General features: G+C 40.6%; 1 protein-coding gene across 1 annotated transcript in view; it reads left to right on the top strand.

Moving 5' to 3' along the window:
* Window positions 1-21829, top strand: part of LOC126252250 (ketohexokinase-like) — a 99301-nt gene that overhangs the window by 48184 nt on the left and 29288 nt on the right. The window contains exon 4 of the mRNA XM_049953125.1: window positions 115-344. Coding sequence (XP_049809082.1) covers window positions 115-344 — 230 coding nt within the window. The remainder of the gene's footprint in view (window positions 1-114; window positions 345-21829) is intronic.

Below are 21829 nucleotides of genomic sequence, written 5' to 3'. Positions count from 1 at the left end.
TAACACAGAGTGCATTGTGTAAATTTCATTAAGAGGAACTGAAAGTCTTCGGACATTTTGTTTTTTTACATCTGTCTCTAAGTACTTACAATTGTCTTTAATTTTTTTTTGCAGGCACGAAACTTCGACCATCTGAAGAAAGCGGCAAAAAGGATTCTGGCTTGGAATTCCGGAGAACGCAGACCTATCCCGATGTCAATAGATATGCAATATTATGATGACCAGTGTCTAGAATTGATGCCCACAGCAGATGTTGTTATTGTCAGCAAGGATTTTGCGAGGGCGCTCGGATATAAGTCAATGTCTGATACACTGGATGGACTTTATGGATACCTCAAACCTGGGTAACCTACGTTATTCCAACAGATTTCTGCGATATATTAGTTTTCACTATGAAATTCTTAGGCGCACATTAGTTTAATGTGTTACATGTTCTCGGACAACTCGTTATCTTATTAGTAACACTCTAGAAACGAGGATGGGTTTGTTAGGAATTCGATACGTTACGTAGTTGTATTCAATTATGAACAACTGAATTACGAACAACTACCTGGTGTCGCACCCACATTCACTGTTGTATCGCAGGTATATACTCGTAGTTCGCTTAGGGGACAGTGCACATCTGTAATTTAAAAACCGACTTAAGTTCTCATCGACGAAAGTTGAAAGATGTCACTCAATATCCGCACGAATCACTGACGTAAATATCACGAGGAAAGAGATCGAAAGAAAGGAAAAAAGCGTCGCGTCTTTGACAAGTAAGCGACATATCCTCGGTCCCCGGTTCGATCCGATCAGACAGAGATTCCGAAATCGGATATTGGATTGTAAGGCGTACCCAGGAGCAGAGACTGACTCGGATCACAATTTAATGATGATGAAGAGTAGGCTGAAGTTTAAAAGAATAGTTCAGAAGAAACAATGTGGAAAGAAGTAGGATACTGAAATACTGAAGAATGATAAGATGCGTTTCAAATGCTGTAGATACTGCGATAACAAATACCACAGAAAGCAGTTCAGTTGAAGAGGGATGGACATCTCGAGAAAAAGCAATCACAGAAGTTGGGCGGAAAACGTAGAAACAAGGAAGATAACTGCAATGAAACAGTAGGAAACAGACGAGATAATTCAAGCGATCGGCTTAAGAAGACAGGGAAAGACAGGAATACAGGAATATGTCACCCAGGAATGAAATATATAGAAGAGCAGGGAAGCTAAGGCGGAATGGTTGCAGGAAAATAAGAAGAAATCGAAAAAGAAATGGTCAATGGAAGGACTGAGTCAGCATAAAAAAATTACAATAACTTTAGTGAAACTAAATGAATGGGCGTCAACGTCGAAACTAAGAGCGTAATGGAAATTCCACAGAGCAGACAGATGGAAGGCAACCACTGAACACCTCAACGAGAGGGAAGAACTGTCTAATGAAGTGGTAGAATATGAACGGGAGTCGATTTGATAGACTTAAAGGATCTAGTATCAGAGTTTAACAGAGCTTTGAAAAATTTGCGATCAAATTAGGCAGAAGGGACAGATAATTTGCCTTCGGAATTTCTAAAAACATTGTAGGAAGTAGGAACTAAAAGACAATTTTTGAAGTTGGTGTGTAGAATCTATGAGACAGATAACATAGCACCAGTCTTTCGAAAAAATATCATCCATGAAATCCAGAAAATAGCAAGGGCAACTAAGTGCGAGAACTATCGCGCAATCAGCTTAGCAGTTCATGGATACAAGTTGCTTACAAGAATAATACACAGAATGGGAAAGATGTGTTAGGTGACAATCAGTTTGGCTTTTGGAAAGGTAAGGACGCCAGAGAGGTACTTCTGACATTGCGGTTAAATAATGTAAATCAAGACACGTTCATAGGATTTGTCGACCTAATAAAAGCCTTTCACAATGTAATATGGTACAAGATATTCGAAATTCAGAGGAAAATGTGAGTAAGCTGTAGGGCACGACGGGTAATACACACTGCTTGACAACTGATAAGGAACAGAGTCACTGTTGAATAGGAATAATCACAGGCAAAGACGGACGGCATGAAATACAGGGCATACGTAACAGAAGTGGAGTGGTACGTTTATAACGAAAAATGGTACTGATTTCACCACATGAGGAAGTGGGATAACAGAGATAGATAAGATTATGTTTGGTGCAGTTCAGACTCCCAACATAAAGGTCTGTACAGGGTTCTCAGTAAAGAATGGCGCTGATACACATTTTGAACCCGTTACTCACGCTGGCTATCAAACTGTGAGGAGTCCTTGGGGGATGTCATCCCACTCCTCTCTCAAGGCGGTTTTCAGTTCTTTTTCGGTTCGGGGAAGGGGTGTTCGTTGCAAAGCATGTCTGCCAAGAGCATCCCAGGTATGCTCTGTAGGGTTTAGGTCCAGGGAATACGCAGACCACTCCATGCGTTCAATATGTTCACCTCCCATGTGTCCGACATCTTGCGGCCCTATGCGGGCAGTCGTTGTCATCCATAAACAGGAAGTCGGGATCTATCGCATCCCTAAACAGACAGACACGATCCACAATAATCTCCCTGCAACACCGCTGTGCAGGAATGGTAGGTCACGCAAAGATATGCAGCAGTGCTCGGCCAATGTGCATCATGCCTGACCTCACCATAATGCCTTGCCCATACCGGTGACATGCAGGAACATTCTGTTATGTGTACCGTGTTCCTTTCTCTCTCCACACTAACAGGTGGCCAGAATCATTTGCCATAGTGAAGCGGAATTCATTGAAGAACGTCACTGTGGACCACAGTTGCTGACCCGGAGAACATGCTCCCAACTTCAACGAATCAAACCAACCTGATTTAATCACTGCGACATGGTTCTGGTGGAGACACTTGTACCGGCAGCGGGTGGAAGGTCTGCAGTGATCTGCCTAGGAGTGAGATGGCTGTTCCTTTTCGCCCCTCGGGCTCTTGGGCTATGGTGACCTGTCTATGACCACCGGCAAGCTTTTGCATAGCATTTGCACCTTCAACGGCCTTTTTAATAGTGATATGACACTTTTGGACACACCATTACTGTGGCCACAGCAGTGACACTTTGACTGGCTTCGAGCCATCCAACTGCTCGTCAACTATCCTAAGCACTCAAATGGTGTCTTGCAGACATGTTGCTGAACCACATGGAATGTCGCGCTAATCAGTTACACAACAACCTTCGTCAAACACTGTACTGTATGAACTGTCGAATGCGCACAGAGTGTTCGAGCACAGGCTTCGTTGCAGTTAACACCCTCGCCCTCTACATTTCCTTTTACTATCATTATTCGAGTGTTCCGTAGCAATAGTCGGTTGTTCCGTAGTGATTGGCAGTTATTTCTTAGCAAGTGTCAGTTGTTCATCAGCAATTACCATGCTATATACAATATTTATAAGAACGAAGAGGAAAAAATAAGTATGGAAGGCCAAGAACTAAGTGATCGGATTAAAAAGAGTGTAAGACTGGAACGTAATAATAATTGGTCCCTTTTACCGACCCCCGACTCAGATGATTCAGCTACTGAGAAGTTCAAAGAAAACTTGAATATCATATCAAATAGGTACCCATTCATACAACTAGAGCTGGTGGTGGCTTCAAAATCGACCCTCCTCAGGTTGGCGAAAACACCTAAGGTCGGTGAGTGCTAAAATCATCGTCGGAAATTGTACTGAATGCTTTCTCCAAAATTTATTTTGCACAATTAATTCAGGAGTCCACAAGAAGCCTAAACGGTTGCGAAAATATACTTGACTCTTAGCAACAACTAATTGTGAGCAAATAGCGAGCATCATGACGAATACTGGGATTAGTGACCACAAGTTCGTCGTAGCAAGACTAAGTACTGTAACATCAACCTCCACCAAAAATAAACGCAAAATACACCTATGTAAAAAAGCAGATAAAAATTTGTTTACGCCTTCTAAGAAAGAGACTTCATTCCTTCCAAAATAACTTTGCAAGAGGAGACCAGATGTGGTTTTAATTCTAAGAAATATTACCGACGGCAGTTGAGAGTTTCATTCCTAGTAAATTAATAAGCGACGGATCTGATTCTCCATGGTACACAAAACAGGCCAGCACACCGATGGAGAAACAATGAAAAAGGCGTACCAGATTTAAAGAAAAACAAAATCTCCTAGAATGGAGATGTTGAGCAGAAGCTCTAAGTTTTGCGCAGAATGCGATATTCTTTAAATAGTTTCCACTATGTAATTCTGTCTCTAAATCGGGAAGAAATTTCAGAGATTCTAATCGTAAGTAAAGTATACCAGCGGCAAGGCACAATCGATACTTTCATTGCGTGTTAGCAGTGGTAATGTTACTCATGACAGGGCTACTAAAGCGAAGTTACTAAGTATGGTTTTCCGAAATTTATTCAACAAAAATAAGGTAAATATTCCAGAATTCGAATCAAGAACAGCTGCTAACATGAGTAACGGAAGCAGATACCCTTCGTGTAGCGAGGCAGCTTGATTCACTCAATAAAGATATATCTTCCGGACCACACAGTATACAATTTTGGTTTCTTTCGGAGTATGCTGATGAAGTAGCTCTATTTTTAGAAATCAAATACAACCGCACGCTCGACGAAAGATCCGTACGTAAAGACTGAAGAGTTGCACTAGTCACACGAATACACAACAAAGGCAATAGAAGTAATCCGTTGAATTACAGACGCATATCACTGACACTAAATTGCATTGAGATTTTGGAGCATATGCTGTGTTCGAACAGTACGAATTACCCCGGGAAAAACCGAGCTATTGATACATAGCACGAATTCAGAAATATCCTTCACATGAATTAGTAAGTGCTATCGGAAAGGAATCTGAAATTGATTCAGTACTTCTAGCTTTCCTGAAGGCGTCCGACACAGTTCCTCACAAACGGTTTATAAATAAATTCCATGGCTATGGGATATCATCTCAATTGTGCGACTGGATTCCTAATTTCTTGTTAGAAAGGTTACAGTACGTAGTAATTGGCGGAAGGTCATAGAGTAAAACAGAATTGATATCCGAGATTGTACAACGATGTGGTGTATGCCTCTGATGTTGTTAATCTGTGTAAAAGATTGAGAAGAAAATCTGAGCAGCAGATATGCTGTCATTTGCCGCCTGGTAAAGTCATCAGAAGATGAAAACAGATTGAAAAAATGGTTCAAATGGCTCTGAGCACTATGGGACTCAACTGCTGAGGTCATTAGTCCCCTAGAACTTAGAACTAGTTAAACCTAACTAACCTAAGGACATCACACACATCCATGCCCGAGGCAGGATTCGAACCTGCGACCGTAGCGGTCTCGCGGTTCCAGACTGCAGCGCCAGAACCGCGCGGCCACTTCGGCTGGCACACAGATTGAAAAATGATTTAGACAAGACATCTGTGTGGTGCGCAAAATGGCAATTGAGGTCCTCCACATGAGCGCAAAACAAATAGAAGATGCAAGACATCTGCTAAAAGACTGTAACTTTTGGAGTTATGCTGCGCGGTATGGGATTCTTACCAGACAGTACTGACGGAGAACATAGAAAGAGTTCAGAAAGGGCAACTCGTTTTATATTATCCTGAAATAAGAGAGAGAGTGTCATGGATATGATAAGCTAGTTGGGATGGCCATCATTAAAACAACGGCGTTTTTCATTGTGGTGAGATCTTTTTACGAAATTTCAGTCACCAACTTTCTTTTTCGAGTGTGAAAATACTTTGTTGACTCCCACCAACATGGGATGAAACGACCACTGCAATAAAATAAGAGTAATCAGAGCTGTTACGGAAAGAACTAAGTTCTCATTTTTCCCACATACTATGCGAGAGTGGAATGTTCGAAGAATAGTCAGGAAGTTGTTCTGCGAAACCTCTGCCGAGCTCTTAAGGGTGAAATGCAGAATAGTTATGGAGATGTGGATGTAAATGCAGTCTTTGGCCCCAACTTTTCAACCTATACATCGAAGAAGCAATGACGGAAATAAAAGAAAACGTCAAGAGTTTGATTAAATATCATCGTGAAAGGATACAAATAAGATTCGCGGACAACGTTGCTTTCCTCAGTGAAAGTGAAGAAGAGTTAAAGAAGCTGAATGAACAGTCTTGTAAGTACCGAATAAGAATTGAGCGTAAATAAAAAAAGACGAAAGTAATTGAGAGCAGCGGAAGGTTACCGATAAATTTAACATCAAACTTGATGACCAAGAAGTACGCGAAGTTCATGAATTCTGCGACTCGAAAGAAAACAACACGTGACAGTCGAAGCAAGGAGGACATGTTGTGGTCTTCAGTCCAAAGACTGATTTGATGCTACTCTATCCTGTGCAGACCTCTTCATCTCCGTGTTACTACTGAAACCAACATAATTCTGAATCTGCTTAGCGTATTCATCCCTAGATCACCCTCTACGATTTTTATCCTCCACACTTCCCTCCAGTACTAAATTCGTGGTCCCTTGACGTCTCAGAATGAGTCCTACCAAACGACCCCTTCTTCTAGCCAAGTTGTGCTACAAATTCCACTTCTCCCCACTTCTATTCAGTACCTCCTCATTAGTTACGTGATCTACCCATCTAATCTTCAGCATTCTTCTGTAGCACCACATTTCGAAAGATTCTATCCTCTTCTTGTCTAAACTATTCATCGTCCATGTTTCACTTCCATACATGGCTGCTCTCCATACAAATACTTTCAGAAAAGACTTCCTGACGCTAAAATCTCCACTCGATGTTAACAAATTTCTCTTCTTTGAAACGCTTTTCTTGCCATCGCCAGTCTCCGTTTTATGTCCTCTCTACTTCGACTATCATCAGTTATTTTGCTGCCCTAATAGCAAAACTCATTTACTAGTTTAAGTGTCTCACTTCCTAATCTAATTCATATAGCATCATCTGATTTTATTCGACCACATTCCATTATCCTCATTTTGATTTTGTTGATGTTCATCTTATATCCTCCTTTCGAGACTGTCTTCCGTTCAACTGCTCTTTCAAGTCCTGCGCTGTGTCTGACCGAATTACATTGGCAAACCTCAAGGATTTTATTTCTTCTCCCTGGATTTTAATTCCTATTCCAAACTTTTCTTTTGTCTCCTTTACTGCTTATTCAATATAAAGATTGAATAACATCGGAGACAGGCTACAACTCAGTCTCACTCCCTTCTCAACCACTGTTTCCCTTTAGTGCCCCTCGACTCTTATAACTGCTGTCTGATTTCTGTACAAATTGTAAATAGCCTTTCGCTCCCTGTATTTTACCCCTGCCACCTTCAGAATTTGAAAGAGCGTATTCCAGTAAACATTGTCAAAAGCTTTCTCTAAGTCTACAAATGCTAGAAACGAAGGTTTGCCTTTCCTTAATCTAGCTTCTAAGATAAGTCGTAGGGTCAGTATTGCCTCACGTGTTCCAACATTTCTACGGAATCCAAACTGATCTTCCCCGAGATCGGCTTCTACTAGTTTTTCCATTCGTCTGTAAAGAATTCGCGTTAGTATTTTGCAGTCGTGACTTATTAAACTGATAAGTTCGGTAATTTTCACATTTGTCAACACCTGCTTTCTTTGGGATTGGAATTATTATATTCTTCTTGAAGTCTGAGGGTATTTCGCCTGTCTCATGCATCTTACTCACCAGACGAAACAGTTTTGTCATCGCTAGCTCTCCCAAGGCTATCAGTAGTTCTAAAGGAACGTTGTCTACACTCGGGGCCTTATTTCGACTTAGGTCTTTCAGTGTTCTGTCAAATTCTTCACGCAGTATCATATCTCCTTTTTCATCTTCCTCTACATCCTCTTCCACTTCCATAATACTGTCCTCAAGTACATTGCCCTTGTGTTGACCCTCTGTATACTCTTTCCACCTTTCTGCTTTCCCTTCATTGCTTACAATTGGTTTTCCATCTTACAAGGGAACCTCCCCATCGCACCCCCCTCAGATTTAGTTATAAGTTGGCACAGTGGATAGGCCTTGAAAAACTGAACACAGATTGTGGTGTCACCGCCAGACACCACACTTGCTAGGTGGTAGCCTTTAAATCGGCCGCGGTCCGGTAGTATACGTCGGACCCGCGTGTCGCCACTGTCAGTGATAGCAGACCGAGCGCCACCACACGGCAGGTCTAGAGAGACGTACTAGCACTCGCCCCAGTTGTACAGCCGACTTTGCTAGCGAAGCTACACTGACCAATACGCTCTCATTTGCCGAGACGATAGTTAGCATAGCCTTCAGCTAAGTCATTGGCTACGACCTAGCAAGGCGCCATTACCAGTGTATAGTGAAATGGAGATTATATCTGTACAAGAGCGATGTACACCGATTATGGATTAAAGTTAAGTATTACAAGATTTTCGTACTTTATTGCAATTCTCAAGACATTGTCCTGTTCCAGACCTCACGCCAATCTGCGTGAGCTTAACGCGTGCCTTTCGGCTACCTCCGAGTGGTGTGGCTGTCTTGCTACGTCACTACACAGATCAATCGAGAAAACAGGAAAAAGTTGTGTGGAACTATGAAAAAATAAGCAAAATATGCAAACTGAGTAGTCCATGTTCATGATAGGCAACATCAAGGAAAATGCGAGCTCACCAACGCCATGGTCCCGTGGTTAGCGTGAGCAGCTGTGGAACGAGAGGTCCTGGGTTCAAGTCCCTTGAGTGAAGAGTTTAATTTTTTATTTTCAGACAATTATTATCTGTCAGCAGAATATATCAGACGTGTTTTCCTGTGGAGGAATCGGTTGACCTATGACCTTGCGATCAAATGTTTTCGGTTCACATTGGAGAGCACGTCCTTTCGTCTACTAAACGCACCGTTTTGCGGTGCGGTCGCAAAACACAGACACTAAACGTATTACAGTGAACAGAGACTTCAATGAACGAATGGACAGATCATAAATTTGCGAAAATAAAGAAAATAAATTTTTCTCTCGAGGGAAGATTTGAACCAAGGATTTCTCGTTCCGCAGCTGCTCACGCTGACCACGGGACCACGGAGCTCCTTTTTTTTTGTTTTCTTTTAATTCCATTTTGTTCGTTTTCTTTCGTTGTATATGATCAGGGCGGACGTCGTAAGACGCCCTTTTAAGTTCGTTGTTGATCTATTAACTCAGTTTTTTTTTTATTACAGAGGGCGGCTAACCCTCTGACAGCGCAGAGCTCCTGAGCTCACGTTTTCCTTGATGTTGCATATGTCGCACTTTGTATATTTTGCTAATTTTTTTCATAGTTCCACACAACTTCTTCCTGTTTTGTCGATTGATCTGTTTTCAGTTCTTCAAGGCCTATCCATTGTGCCAACTTATAACTAAATCGGAGGGGGGTGCGATGTGGATGTTCCCTTGTTAGCTCTTGATATTCATATAGGTGGTTTTCTTTTCTCCAAAGGTCTCTTTAGTTTTCCTGTAGGCGGGACCTATCTTACCCCTAGTGATATATGATTCTACATCCTTACATTTGTCCTCTAGCCATTCCCGCTTAGACATTTTGCACTTCCTGTCGATCTCATTTTTGAGACGTTTGTTTTCTTATCGCCTGTTTCATTTACTACATTTTTATGTTTTCCCCTTTCATCAGCTAAATTCAATATCTCTTATGTTACCCAAGGGTTTCTTCTAGCCCTCGTCTTTTTATTTACTTGATCCTCTGCTGCCTTCACTATTTCATCTCTCAAAGCTACCCATTCTTCTTCTACTGTGTCCCTTTTCCCTGTTCTTGTCAATCTTTCCCTAATGCTCCCTCTGAAACTCTACAACCTCTGGTTCTTTCAGTTTATCTAGGTTCCATCTCCTTAAATTTCTACCTTTTTGCAGCTTCTTCAGTTTTAATCGGCAGTTTATAACCAATAAATTGTAGTAAGAGTCCACCCTGCCCTGGAAATGTCTCACAAATCTCGGTCTTAGCATTATATAATCAGTCTGAAACTTTCCCGTGTATCCAGGTCTCTTCCACGTAAACAATCTTCCTTCATGATTCTTAAACCAAATGTTAGCTATGATTAAGTTATGCTCTGTGCAAAATTCTACGAGGCGGCTTCGTCTTTCATTCCTTACCCCCAGTCCATATTCACCTACTACTTTTCCTTAATCATATATTTCTTCAATCTCTTCATCACCTGTGGATCTAGTTGGCATATAAACTTGTACTACTGTGGTAGGCGTGGGTTTTATGTCCATCTTGGCTACGATAATGCGTTCACTATGCTGTTCATAGTAACTTTGGTTCAAATGGCTCTGAGCACTATGGGACTTAACGTCTGAGGTCATCAGTCCCCTAGAACTTACAGTTAGCACTGACTATGTATTTTTACCGGATATTGAATGGAAGTAATTACTGTTTTTTACATATTCTCTGTGACAATATCTTATCAGAGAACCTTTACTGGACTGCACCAAAACTATTGGGAGAATTAATGTGTCAGAAATGTGGTAATTCACTTTTAAAATTGAGGAGATTTTTTTTTTTATTTCTATGGAAGGTGCATTTTTCTCTGTTATAAATGTGACGGTTACACCATTTTTGTGCACGTATGATCTACACTAACATGTGAAATATGCATTCTCCCAATAGTTTTGATGCAGTCCAGTAAAGGTTCTCTGATAAGATATTGTCACAGAGAATATGTAAAAAACAGTAATTACTTCCATTCAATATCCGGTAAAAATACATAGTCAGTGCTAAACTGTAAGGTAGATATATTGGAGAAATGCATCGTGTTCTCAATGTATCTTCAGTATAATATTAATGTATTAATTCTACAAAATAACTGATGTATCGGTATATTGTTGTCTAATCTAGCCGTGTTTCTTCATGTTGTTTGCGGCATAATATTCATACCCTCCCACTGAAACAACGCGCACTCATACTCATCAATCCAGACGATGCCTTTTGATGCATTTCTGTGCCCAGTGGCGGCCTAGTCACTTTACGCTGTGATACTAAATGGACAGAGGTATACATAAGGTTGGTGGCTTATGTTTTCTCGCGTGTAGCGTGTTTACTCGTGAAGTAATTAGGACCGTGATACTATTGCCATCGACACTGGCCGATGAACGGTACATGAACCAATTGTCCAGATGGTCTGTTTGCTTGTTAGACTATAGCAGCCCTCTCTCCTCTCCTGTCGCCAACCAAGATTAACAGATGACTGAAAAGAGATAACGGAGCGAAGACAGCATACTAATGTACTGTCCAGTGGTGCGCCAGTGGAAAATGAGATGGGGTGGGGGAGACTATTTGGTTGGACACCACACGTCTTACTAGATCGGGATCACTAATTACTAAAACAAGAACTACAGATCTTTTATGTCCTTGCATGTTACGATGTTTAGTTTGTAAGACACTCAACTACGCGGCCATCAGCGCCCGTCCCAATCTTTACACAGTCCAATCTAGCCACTTTCACGAATGATGATGAAATGATGAGAACAACATAAACACCCAGCCCCCCGTCAGAGAAAATCCCCAACCCGGCCGGGAATCGAGCCCGCGACCCCCATGATCCAGAGATAGCAAGCTAGCCACTAGACCACGAACTGCGGACGTCCTTGCATGTGATGGTTAGGTTAGGTTAGTGTTGTTTAACGTCCCGTCGACAACGAGGTCATTAGAGACGGAGCGCAAGCTCGGGTTAGGGAAGGATGGGGAAGGAAATCGGCCGTGCCCTTTTAAAGGAACCATCCCGGCATTCGCCTGAAACGATTAGGGAAATCACGGAAAACCTAAATCAGGATGGCTGGAGACGGGATTGAACCGTCGTCCTCCCGAATGCGAGTCCAGTGTGCTAACCACTGCGCCTCCTCGCTCGGTCTTGCATGTGAATCTCGTAGTATATACAACGGTGTTCTGAAAAGTAATGCCTTCCAATTTTTATGTGGAAACTCTTAAAGCTTTTTTAAATGACACAAACGTTATTAACATTGTACATCTTCACTCTTCATGTCTTCATATCTATTTCTTAACAGAGTCGCCCTGACGACGAACACGTTTCTCCCAGCGAGAGACTCATTTGTTGATACCATCACTGACACGTTCCACATCATTGCGAAATGTTATTTATTTTATTTTATTTTTTTTTATTTACATGTCAAGTTCCGTAGGACCAAATTGAGGAGCAAATCTCCGAGGTCATGGAACGTGTCAGTACATGAACTTACAACATAAAAGTAATAACATATAAAAATAAATGTTCATGAACCTGAAAGAAAATCAGTCCATAAGTTTAAGCAAACGCTATCAGCAATATAATGAGAATCAGCTTAATTTTTCAAGGAACTCCTCGACAGAATAGAAGGAGTGACCCATGAGGAAACTCTTCAGTTTCGATTTGAAAGCGCGTGGATTACTGCTAAGATTTTTGAGTTCGAGTGGCGGCGTATTGAAAATGGATGCAGCAGTATACTGCACACCTTTTTGCACAACAGTTAAGGAAGTCCGATCCAAATGGAGGTTTGATTTCTGCCGAGTATTAACCGAGTGAAAGCTGCTTATTGTTAAAAATAAACTAATATTGGTAACAAGAAACGACAATAAGGAATATACATATTGAGAGGCTAATGTCAAAATACCCAGACTCGTGAACAGAGGTCGACATCAGGTTCATGAACTCACACCACTCATTGCCCGAACCGCCCTTTTCTGAACCAAAAATATCCTTCTAGAATGGGAAGAGTTACCCCAAAACATGATACCATACGACATATGAATGAAAATAAGCAAAGTAGACTAATTTACATGTCGAAGTATCACTCACTTTCGATGCTGTTCGAATAGTGAAAATGGCAGTATTAAGTCTTTGAACAAGATCCTGAACGTGGGCTTTCCACGACAGCTTACTATCTATCTGAACACCTAGGAATTTGAACTGTTCAGTTTCACTAATCATACGCCCATTCTGTGAGACTAAAACGTCAGGTTTTGTTGAATTGTGTGTTAGAAACTGTAAAAACTGAGTCTTACTGTGATTTAACGTTAGTTTATTTTCTACAAGCCATGAACTGAGGTCAGGTACTGCACTACTTGAAACCGAGTCAATGTTGCACACAACATCCTTTACTACCAAGCTAGTTTCATCAGCAAAAAGAAATATTTTAGAGTTACCCATAATACTAGTTAGATAAGGAACAGGAGCGGCCCCAACACTGATCCCTGGGGCACCCCCACTTGACAGTACCCCACTGAGATCCCACATCACAGCCGTTATCAACATTGTTAATAATGACCTTCTGCTGCCTGTTGCTAAAGTAAGAGGTGAACCAATTGTGAGCTACTCCCCTTATCCGTAATGGTCCAACTTCTGGAGCAATATTGTGAGATCAACACAGTCAAATGCCTTTGTTAAATCAAAAAATACGCCAAGCGTTCGAAACTTTTTATTTAGCCCTTCCAGTACCTCACAGAGAAAAGAGAATATAGCATTTTCAGTTGTTAAACACACTTCGAAAGCCGGACTGTACATTTGATAGCAAATCGTGTGATATAAAATGATCAAATACCTTACATACACAGCCTTTTCTATAACTTTTGCAAACACTGATGGCATAGAAATAGGTCTAAAATTGTCTACATTATCCCTTTCTCCCTTTTTATAAAGTGGCGTTACTACTGAGTACTTTAATCATTCAGGAAACTGACCATTCTTAAAGGAAAAATTACAAAGAATGTTAAGTACAAGGCTAACATGTGTAGCACAGTACTTTAATATTCTGCTAGGCACTCCATCGTATCCATGAGAGTACTTAGTCTTCATGGATTTAATTATTGACTCAATCTCTCCCTTGTCTGTATCACAGAGGAGTATTTCAGACGTCAATCTCGGAAAGGCATTTGCTAAGAAATTTATATGATTTCCTGTAGAAACTAAATTTTTATTTAATTCACCAGCAATGCTCAGAAAATGGTTGTTAAATACTGTACATATATCTGATTTATCAGTAACAGAAATATTATTACTGCGAACTGACTTTATATCATCAACCTTGTGCTGCTGACCAGACACTTCCTTCACAACTGACCATATGGCTTTAATTTTATCCTGTGAATTAGCTATTCTATTTGCATACCACATACTTTTTGTCTTGTTAATAACATTTTTAAGCACCTTACAATACTGTTTGTAATGGGCTACTGTAGCTTGATTGCGACTACTACTAACATTTTGATATAATTCCCGCTTTGTTCTACATGATATCCTTATCCCACTAGTCAGCCAATCAGGCTGTCCATTACTGCTAGTACCCCGTTTAGAATGTTCTAATGGAAAGCAACTCTCAAAGAGCATGAGAAATGTGTTATGGAAAGCATTGTATTTATCATCTATATTATCGGCACTATAAACATCTTGCCACTCTTTTTCCTTGACAAGTTTTGAAAAACTCTCTACTGCTGTTGGATTAACTTTCCTACGTAGTTTGTAATTAAATACGACATTGGTTTGAGTACAAAAACCTTTTAGTGTTACAATTTGTGCATCATGGTCTGAAAGGCCATTCACCCTTTTACTAACAGAATGCCCATCTAGTAATGAAGAATGAATAAAAATATCTACATCTACATCTATACTCCGCGAGCCACCTTACGGTGTGTGGCGGAGGGTACTTATTGTACCACTATCTGATCCCCCCTTCCCTGTTCCATTCACGAATTGTGCGTGGGAAGAACGACTGCTTGTAAGTCTATGACTGTGCTACTGTTCCCCTGCACCATAGTTGAAAAAAAAAAAAACACAGTTTGCATCAGGTCATATGAATTTAGGAGATCTGCCAACATCCTTTTTCTTCCAGAATGAGATTTTCACTCTGCAGCGGAGTGTGCGCTGATATGAAACTTCCTGGCAGATTAAAACTGTGTGCCCGACCGAGACTCGAACTCGGGACCTTTGCCTTTCGCGGGCAAGTGCTCTACCATCTGAGCAGGAGAGCTTCTGTAAAGTTTGGAAGGTAGGAGACGGATACTGGCAGAAGTAAAGCTGTGAGTACCGGGCGTGAGTCGTGCTTCGGTAGCTCAGATGGTAGAGCACTTGCCCGCGAAAGGCAACGGTCCCGAGTTCGAGTCTCGGTCGGGCACACAGTTTTAATCTTCCAGGAAGTTTCATCCTTTTTCTTGCACAATCATGTACAAAATTAATATTGAAGTCACCTCATATAACTACTTTCTGGTACTTCCAACAAAGTGAATCAAGAACCCTCTCTAGCTTAAGCAAAAATGCTCTGAAGTCTGTGTTAGGGGACCTATAAACAACAGCAATTAGAAGTTTAGTTTCACTAAATTCAACTAATGCTGCACAACTTTCAAATATCTGTTCAGTGCAGTGTCGTGTTACGTCTATGGACTCAAATGAAATGCTGTTTTTTACGTACAGAGCCACTCCCCCAACCCGTAAGGAACTCCTTGAGAAACAGCCAGCCTGGTGAAGGAAGCCTCTGAATTATCAAACTATTTAAGTGGTGCTCTGATATACCAATAATTTCAGGGTTAACATCTATTAGCAGTACACTAACTTTATCTCTAATACCTCTTATATTTTGATGAAATATGCTAATTCCTTCTTTACTTGGAAACATTACATCCTCTGGAGGTGAGCCCTTAGTTAGAGGCACTTCCTTTAAGCAAGTATACCTATCAGCTGACTTCGGTCTAAAAAAGGTGCAGCTCTAACACCAACTACTACAGGAATTTTTCCATGAGTGATACCACTACCACCACCACCACCCACTACACTGTCACCTATAAGCTTAGCTAGCCTCCCCTTCCCATACCTATTGAGGTGCAGGCCATGCCTAGTGAAACCCCATCTACTGATAGACCCAACTGGCACCACTGAGATTTGATCCATGCCCTCCGCCATCAGTGCCCTCCCCAGCCCCACATTAACGCGCCTAACAGCCGAATTAAGGTGAGGCCGATCATGACGCTGAAACAGTTGCACGAAATGCACATTTGTGTCACCAGTTTGAATAGCTATCTTAACCAAGTCACCACTGACATCATATTCCCCGTCCCTATCGAGACTGTTCCCTGCTCCACCCACTATCACTACCTGATCCTCTTTCGTAAAATTCTTACATAACTCCCTATGCTTTCAGTCACCTGAACCAACCCTGCACTAGGCTTCACAATGCTGGTGACCTGGTACTCACTCCCCAACACTTCCTGCAACTGCTGGCCCACACCTCTACCGTGGGAACTACCTAGCCGCAGAACCTTCTTTCTGCTAGACTTTGCAACTAACCTAGGCCTCCTAATTGCTGAGGACTGCTGCAAGTTACCTACATCTACGGCTACACGAGGCTCCTCTCCACTCAACTCTGACAGTTGGTCGTATCTATTGCATGTATGCAAAGTAAAACTGTCTGAATACCTCCTCTTCCTAGCTACCTTCTTGCCAACTGCCAGTTCCCATTCCCCACCACCCTTCACCCTCCTCAACATATCTAGTTCCTCCTTTACACATTGTAACTGCACCTGAAGGGCACAGATCTTACGCTCCTGCTCCTCTATTAACTTGTTTCTACTACAGATTCTACATTCCCAGGAGAGGATCTCCCTAAAATGACCACTGGCTTCCCCACTGCATTCCCCCCCAATGAAAATACTTTGAACAAATCCCACACCGTAATCCACTACTCACAAACCTACGACAGAGCCCACACTTTTCACTCATGGTAAAATTTACAGTTACTGAAAAAAAAACTATACGTTATCAAAGTTCAGGTATACCAATAGAACTATTTAAGAACTAACAATAATGGTCTGGAGATTCTCTGCCTACTAAGAAAGCAGCTACTTGTATTAATACTACTACAATACAGCCGATACCAATACCAGCAAAACTTCACAAAATTATTAGCTAAAACCAAAAAATTAAAACGACCACTGTAACACTAAGCGAAGTTAAAACACTAAGTGAAAATTTTACTGAAATATTTCACTAGAAAGAATAATAAACGTCAGTTGAAAACTAAAGCACGAAATTTACTAAACGGCTTCAACACACTGAAAACTCTATAAAACACAGCGAGCGAACGATTACAAAAGTTTATTAAGTCGTTATTTCGCCACAAACGGCACGCAACACCGCTGAAATTAATTAAATTTAAGAACTGTATTACAGAGCACAAATAAGTTTGTCAGTATTTAGCTTATAACCGCTACAGCTGCAGTGCACGCCGCAAAATGTAAACACACTGTCGTATTCATGATCTATGGAACAAGTATTAATGTAATGCAAACTGTATAATGTTTGACTATGTTGGCGTAGCCACAATCTCACCTCTGCTTCCACCGCTTCATCACTATTAAATTGAAGTCCTCAAGGGTTTCCTTTAAGTTTTGGAAACAGATGAAAATCGGATGAGGCCAATTTGGGACTGTGTAAACGATGATCGATGACAGGAAATCCAAGGCGTGGAACTGTTGCATGTGTCGCAGCGCTCGTGTGTGGTCTGGCATCGTCATACAGCAGGAGTAGGCGCTACACGTGTTAACGAACTCTTCGAATAATAATCTCGATTACAGCCAGCTGTTTCTCACGCATCGACATAGTTGTGTTACACACTACAATTCGGAGCCCTCTAGCGATGATTAAAAAACCTTTAAGAGTTTTCACATAAAACGTTCGGAGGCATTACTTTTCAGCACGCCCTCGTATGTCGCAATTTCGGACACAAAAGTTTTGCCTTGCAATGGAGTTTCACGGTTTTATTTATGCTGTTATGTTTTCTACATGTTAGCATCAATTTATCAGAATTAGATTAGTGAATAGTTGAAATATTCTCAAGAATTTTTAGCATATTGCAGCCCCGTCAGCAACTGTTAAAGACTAATATTTTGAAGGATCGGCCTCAGTTGCGCAAATTTTCTGGTCTTTACAAGGTTTCGGCTAAATTAATCTAGCCTTCTTCAGAAGCGTAAAATTACTACAACATGCCAGAGTAAGGCACAGTCAACATCAGAATTAAAACCTATAGTACCGTGCACGAGTTCTATGTGCTCAGTCACGGCCGCCTGTATTAGATGCCGGAGTCGTCAAGCTGACGACGTCGTATCCTGTGACGTCAGTAGGCCGCCTAGCGTGACCAGCTAGGCCGAAACTGTAGTTTAGATTTTGTCGAATGCAGACCACGTGTCAGATATAAATACGCAATCACTTTCTTTTTTTGTAGATTTGGTTCCTATAAACAACACAGTAACGTAGAAAAGCTAATTTCTCGCAGTATTACGTCGACATTATGTCGGAATTACGCATTTTATTCTCGTTTCCTTGCAACGATGAACTTTTCAATAACTCACATGTGCTTCATACCAGTATATTATGATGTTTCTTACCCGAGATTTGGAGATACAAGTTCAGCAAACAATTTTGTGAGGTGCCTATTAACATTATTTGCAGACTTGCAATTATTTCAGTCTGTTATTTGAAATGTATTATCATGTTCCTTCCTATATAAATGACTGACGACCTTGCTGTAGGATTTGCATAAGAAACATGACTGAAATTTATCAGTGCATTCAAGTTTATTTCATAGTGGCCACCTCCTCCTTGCCAGTACTAATCAGAGCATTTAAGGACTGAGGTTATGGGTAAGAAAGAAGTTTCATGATTTTGTGTCAAAAGTTATGTAATGTTTTTAATTTTCTATTAACTCCCTCCTTCTTGGAACATATTAAATGATCATTTTGGAGTTTGGTATAATTATTTAACAATATGTTACACATTATGGAAACCAGCTTTTTGTAGATATCAGTAAGTGGCCTTCCACAGAGACATGAATCTGTTACAAATATTTGCAGAGAAACATGTGATTCAACTCCTTGGCCAACCAGGTTGAGTGGTAACTGCTTTTGATTTTGACAAGTGAGGAATTTTGTTTCATACTCTTCAGATATTAAAAGCTGCATAACTGTATACACAAAATTGCCAAGTTCCACAACAATATCTGATGGTACAGTCAATCCACTTCGGACAAGGTTATCAAAATATTTATCTGTGGTATGTGTGCCTAAAACAAAATCAGTGCATGTTGTACAACTGAGCAATTGTGTTGTTTTGTGTGCTGCATAACCACAAACATACAGAAGCACAGATTGGTGTACATCAACGTTTTCATTGCCTATGTTGTTCAAAACACTTACAAACGGATTCACGTCAACATCCGTAGACATTACATCTTAGAAGCTTACGTCTTTCATTATTTCTGGAGAAAATTTTACTGGACCATATTTTGCAGACTTTATTCCCAAAACACTCATTATATGCAACTTCTTTTCAGATTCAAATACCTGGGTTACAGAAACATTGTAGTTTCTACCTGATAACTGACGATACCTACTAAACTGTGATTCCAAATTATCAGTTTGTAGTTTTCCCATCAGAAGATACTGCACACCTACACCACTGAAAGAATATTCAACAACTTCTGAAATAACAGAAGTACTCTGATACAATGCCTGATGTGTGTCTGTGGTCAGACAACTGGTAGTGTCCAAAGCCCTCCATCTCTCTAACGAAGCCAAAAATTTGTCAAGAAATTCAAGCCTGTCATCAGAAGCACTAGTGAAAGGCAGACACAATTCATTTTGTTTGTGAATTCCCTTTGTACAGTTCTTAACATTAATAATATTCCACCAACGGAGAATGATTTCAACAAAGTGTACAGTTTCTGAATTTTCACCATATTCAGCTTTTAAGCCTGCAAGTGTTGTCTCATTAAAAATATTGCAGACGAGATTGACATTTTGTCTTTCTAAGCTACGGGATACACTGATTTGTGGGTCAACCGAGGAGCTAATTTCAATAGCTGGCTGAGTTCCTTTTTGTATAGGGTCTCAATACCTGAAAATTTTGCCATTAGCAGATCATTGGGTGTTGAGTCAAAATGGGGAAATTTAAATGTTCTGTCACTGTCCCTCTGGTTCAACCAGTTGTTCCTAATACTTTTTAACAACTGAACAGTGTCAAACATTACAAATACAGGGGAACCACATGACAGAAAGGAATATGGACTGCTGGAAATTTTTACCAATAGTGAAAACATATTCCTGTTAATTCTGTTGTTATCAGATATAATAACAACAGTCAGACCATATGAGGAAAGCAACTGCAACACATTAAGTGTTAATTTATAGAGATCTGAGCCTGACAACTGTTTGACAGGAATCAAATGAACAACTTCTTTGAAACTGCCATATAAAGATGATGTGAGACAGGCAATCACAGTTTGCATGGGGGCTTAATAAAAATATTAATGCAAATAATTTTAAATTTTTTTTTTTGCTTTAGTAGCTGTCTGTCCGATTACGAAGTCTCGTAACGGTTGGCCCTGACTATTATTGTTACGCAATCTGACTGCTTAGAACAATAACAAAGAATGAAATGGAAATTTTCATTAACACAGTTAATTAATTAAGCCCCCAGCAACTATAAAACCAACGCAACAACAAGCACAAGAGTAACTGTTCTGTGTGTGGGAGTGTGACTCAACGTACGCATCTGGCACGGTTCTTCTTCAACAACACAACAATTTTTAAATAACATTATACTGAATTAATTAAAGAAAATACAAATACCATAATTACTCAAGAGAACCACAATTACACTCTAATCCAAGAACCCAAGCCAGATGCTTTGTTGACTGAACCTGTAATGACACATTATTTAAAACATGGAAATAATGAAAAATAAATCAAGTTTCGTTACCTTCATATATTGACCAAAATCACTCTCATAATTACAATATATCTCCACACCGCCTCGCTATTACCACATCTGAACAAGAACCTTTCAGTATCACATCTCAGCAAGCACTCCCTACTAGCACATCTGAACACCAACTGACTACTACGAGCTCTCCCCAAGCAGTGACCTCTAGCACATCTCAATAATGACAGCCCGTGGAGGCGGCGGAACAATGCTCTCTAGCGATCTCTGGCGCTGTGGCTCAGTGTAGCCACCTTTCATATGCCCTTCCTCCACGGCTAGAATTTGATGGTATTTTTGCCAGCATTGGTGGTGAAAATACCACCAAATTCGTCAAAAAAATACAGACAAAAATAAAAGATAATATTAATACGTAAATATCATATAACTAGATAAAATTTTGGCTTTGCACTGACCTTTCAATAACCTATTATATAGAATACAGTAAGCAATACAAATTCTTTCATACATGTGACTTTACATAACAGTTTATACAAGTATTATGTGGTTAAACAGTTCAATCAATAGCGTCAGCAATGACGAATATGTGCAGGTAAGAGTCTCATAACTTTCCACAAACAGTAATACACAATAAATCAGTTTATACAAATATTCACATAAACGCTTTCCGTAGCCCAAGAATAAGCAGTTGACAGTTCCAGCAGTAGCACCCAGCAATGGTCAACAGGTGCAAATACCACAAGTAACATTTTTTCAATAGAAACAGTCCATCAGTGGCACCCAGTACTGTTGAATAGGTGCAGACACCAACAAGTAACACCATTTCAGTAGAAGCAGTCCATTAGTGGCACCAGCAATGTTGATCAGGTGCACACAGCGACAGGTGACTTCATTTCAGTAGAAGCAGTCCATCAGTGGCACCCAGCAATGTTGAGCAGGTGCACACAGCAACAGGTGACTTCATTTCAGTAGAAGCAATCCATCAGTGGCACCCAGCAATGTTGAGCAGGTGCAGACATCAACAGGTGACATCTTTTCAGTAGAAGCAGTCCATCAGTGGCACCCAGCAATGTTGAGCAGGTGCAGACACCAACAAGTAACACCATTTCAGTAGAAGCAGTCCATTAGTGGCACCCAGCAATGTTGATCAGGTGCACACAGCAACAGGTGACTTCATTTCAGTA

This window comes from Schistocerca nitens, chromosome 4 (genome assembly GCF_023898315.1).
Source record: "Schistocerca nitens isolate TAMUIC-IGC-003100 chromosome 4, iqSchNite1.1, whole genome shotgun sequence".
Taxonomy (NCBI): domain Eukaryota; kingdom Metazoa; phylum Arthropoda; class Insecta; order Orthoptera; family Acrididae; genus Schistocerca; species Schistocerca nitens.
This window is presented reverse-complemented; position numbering and strand designations above follow the sequence as displayed.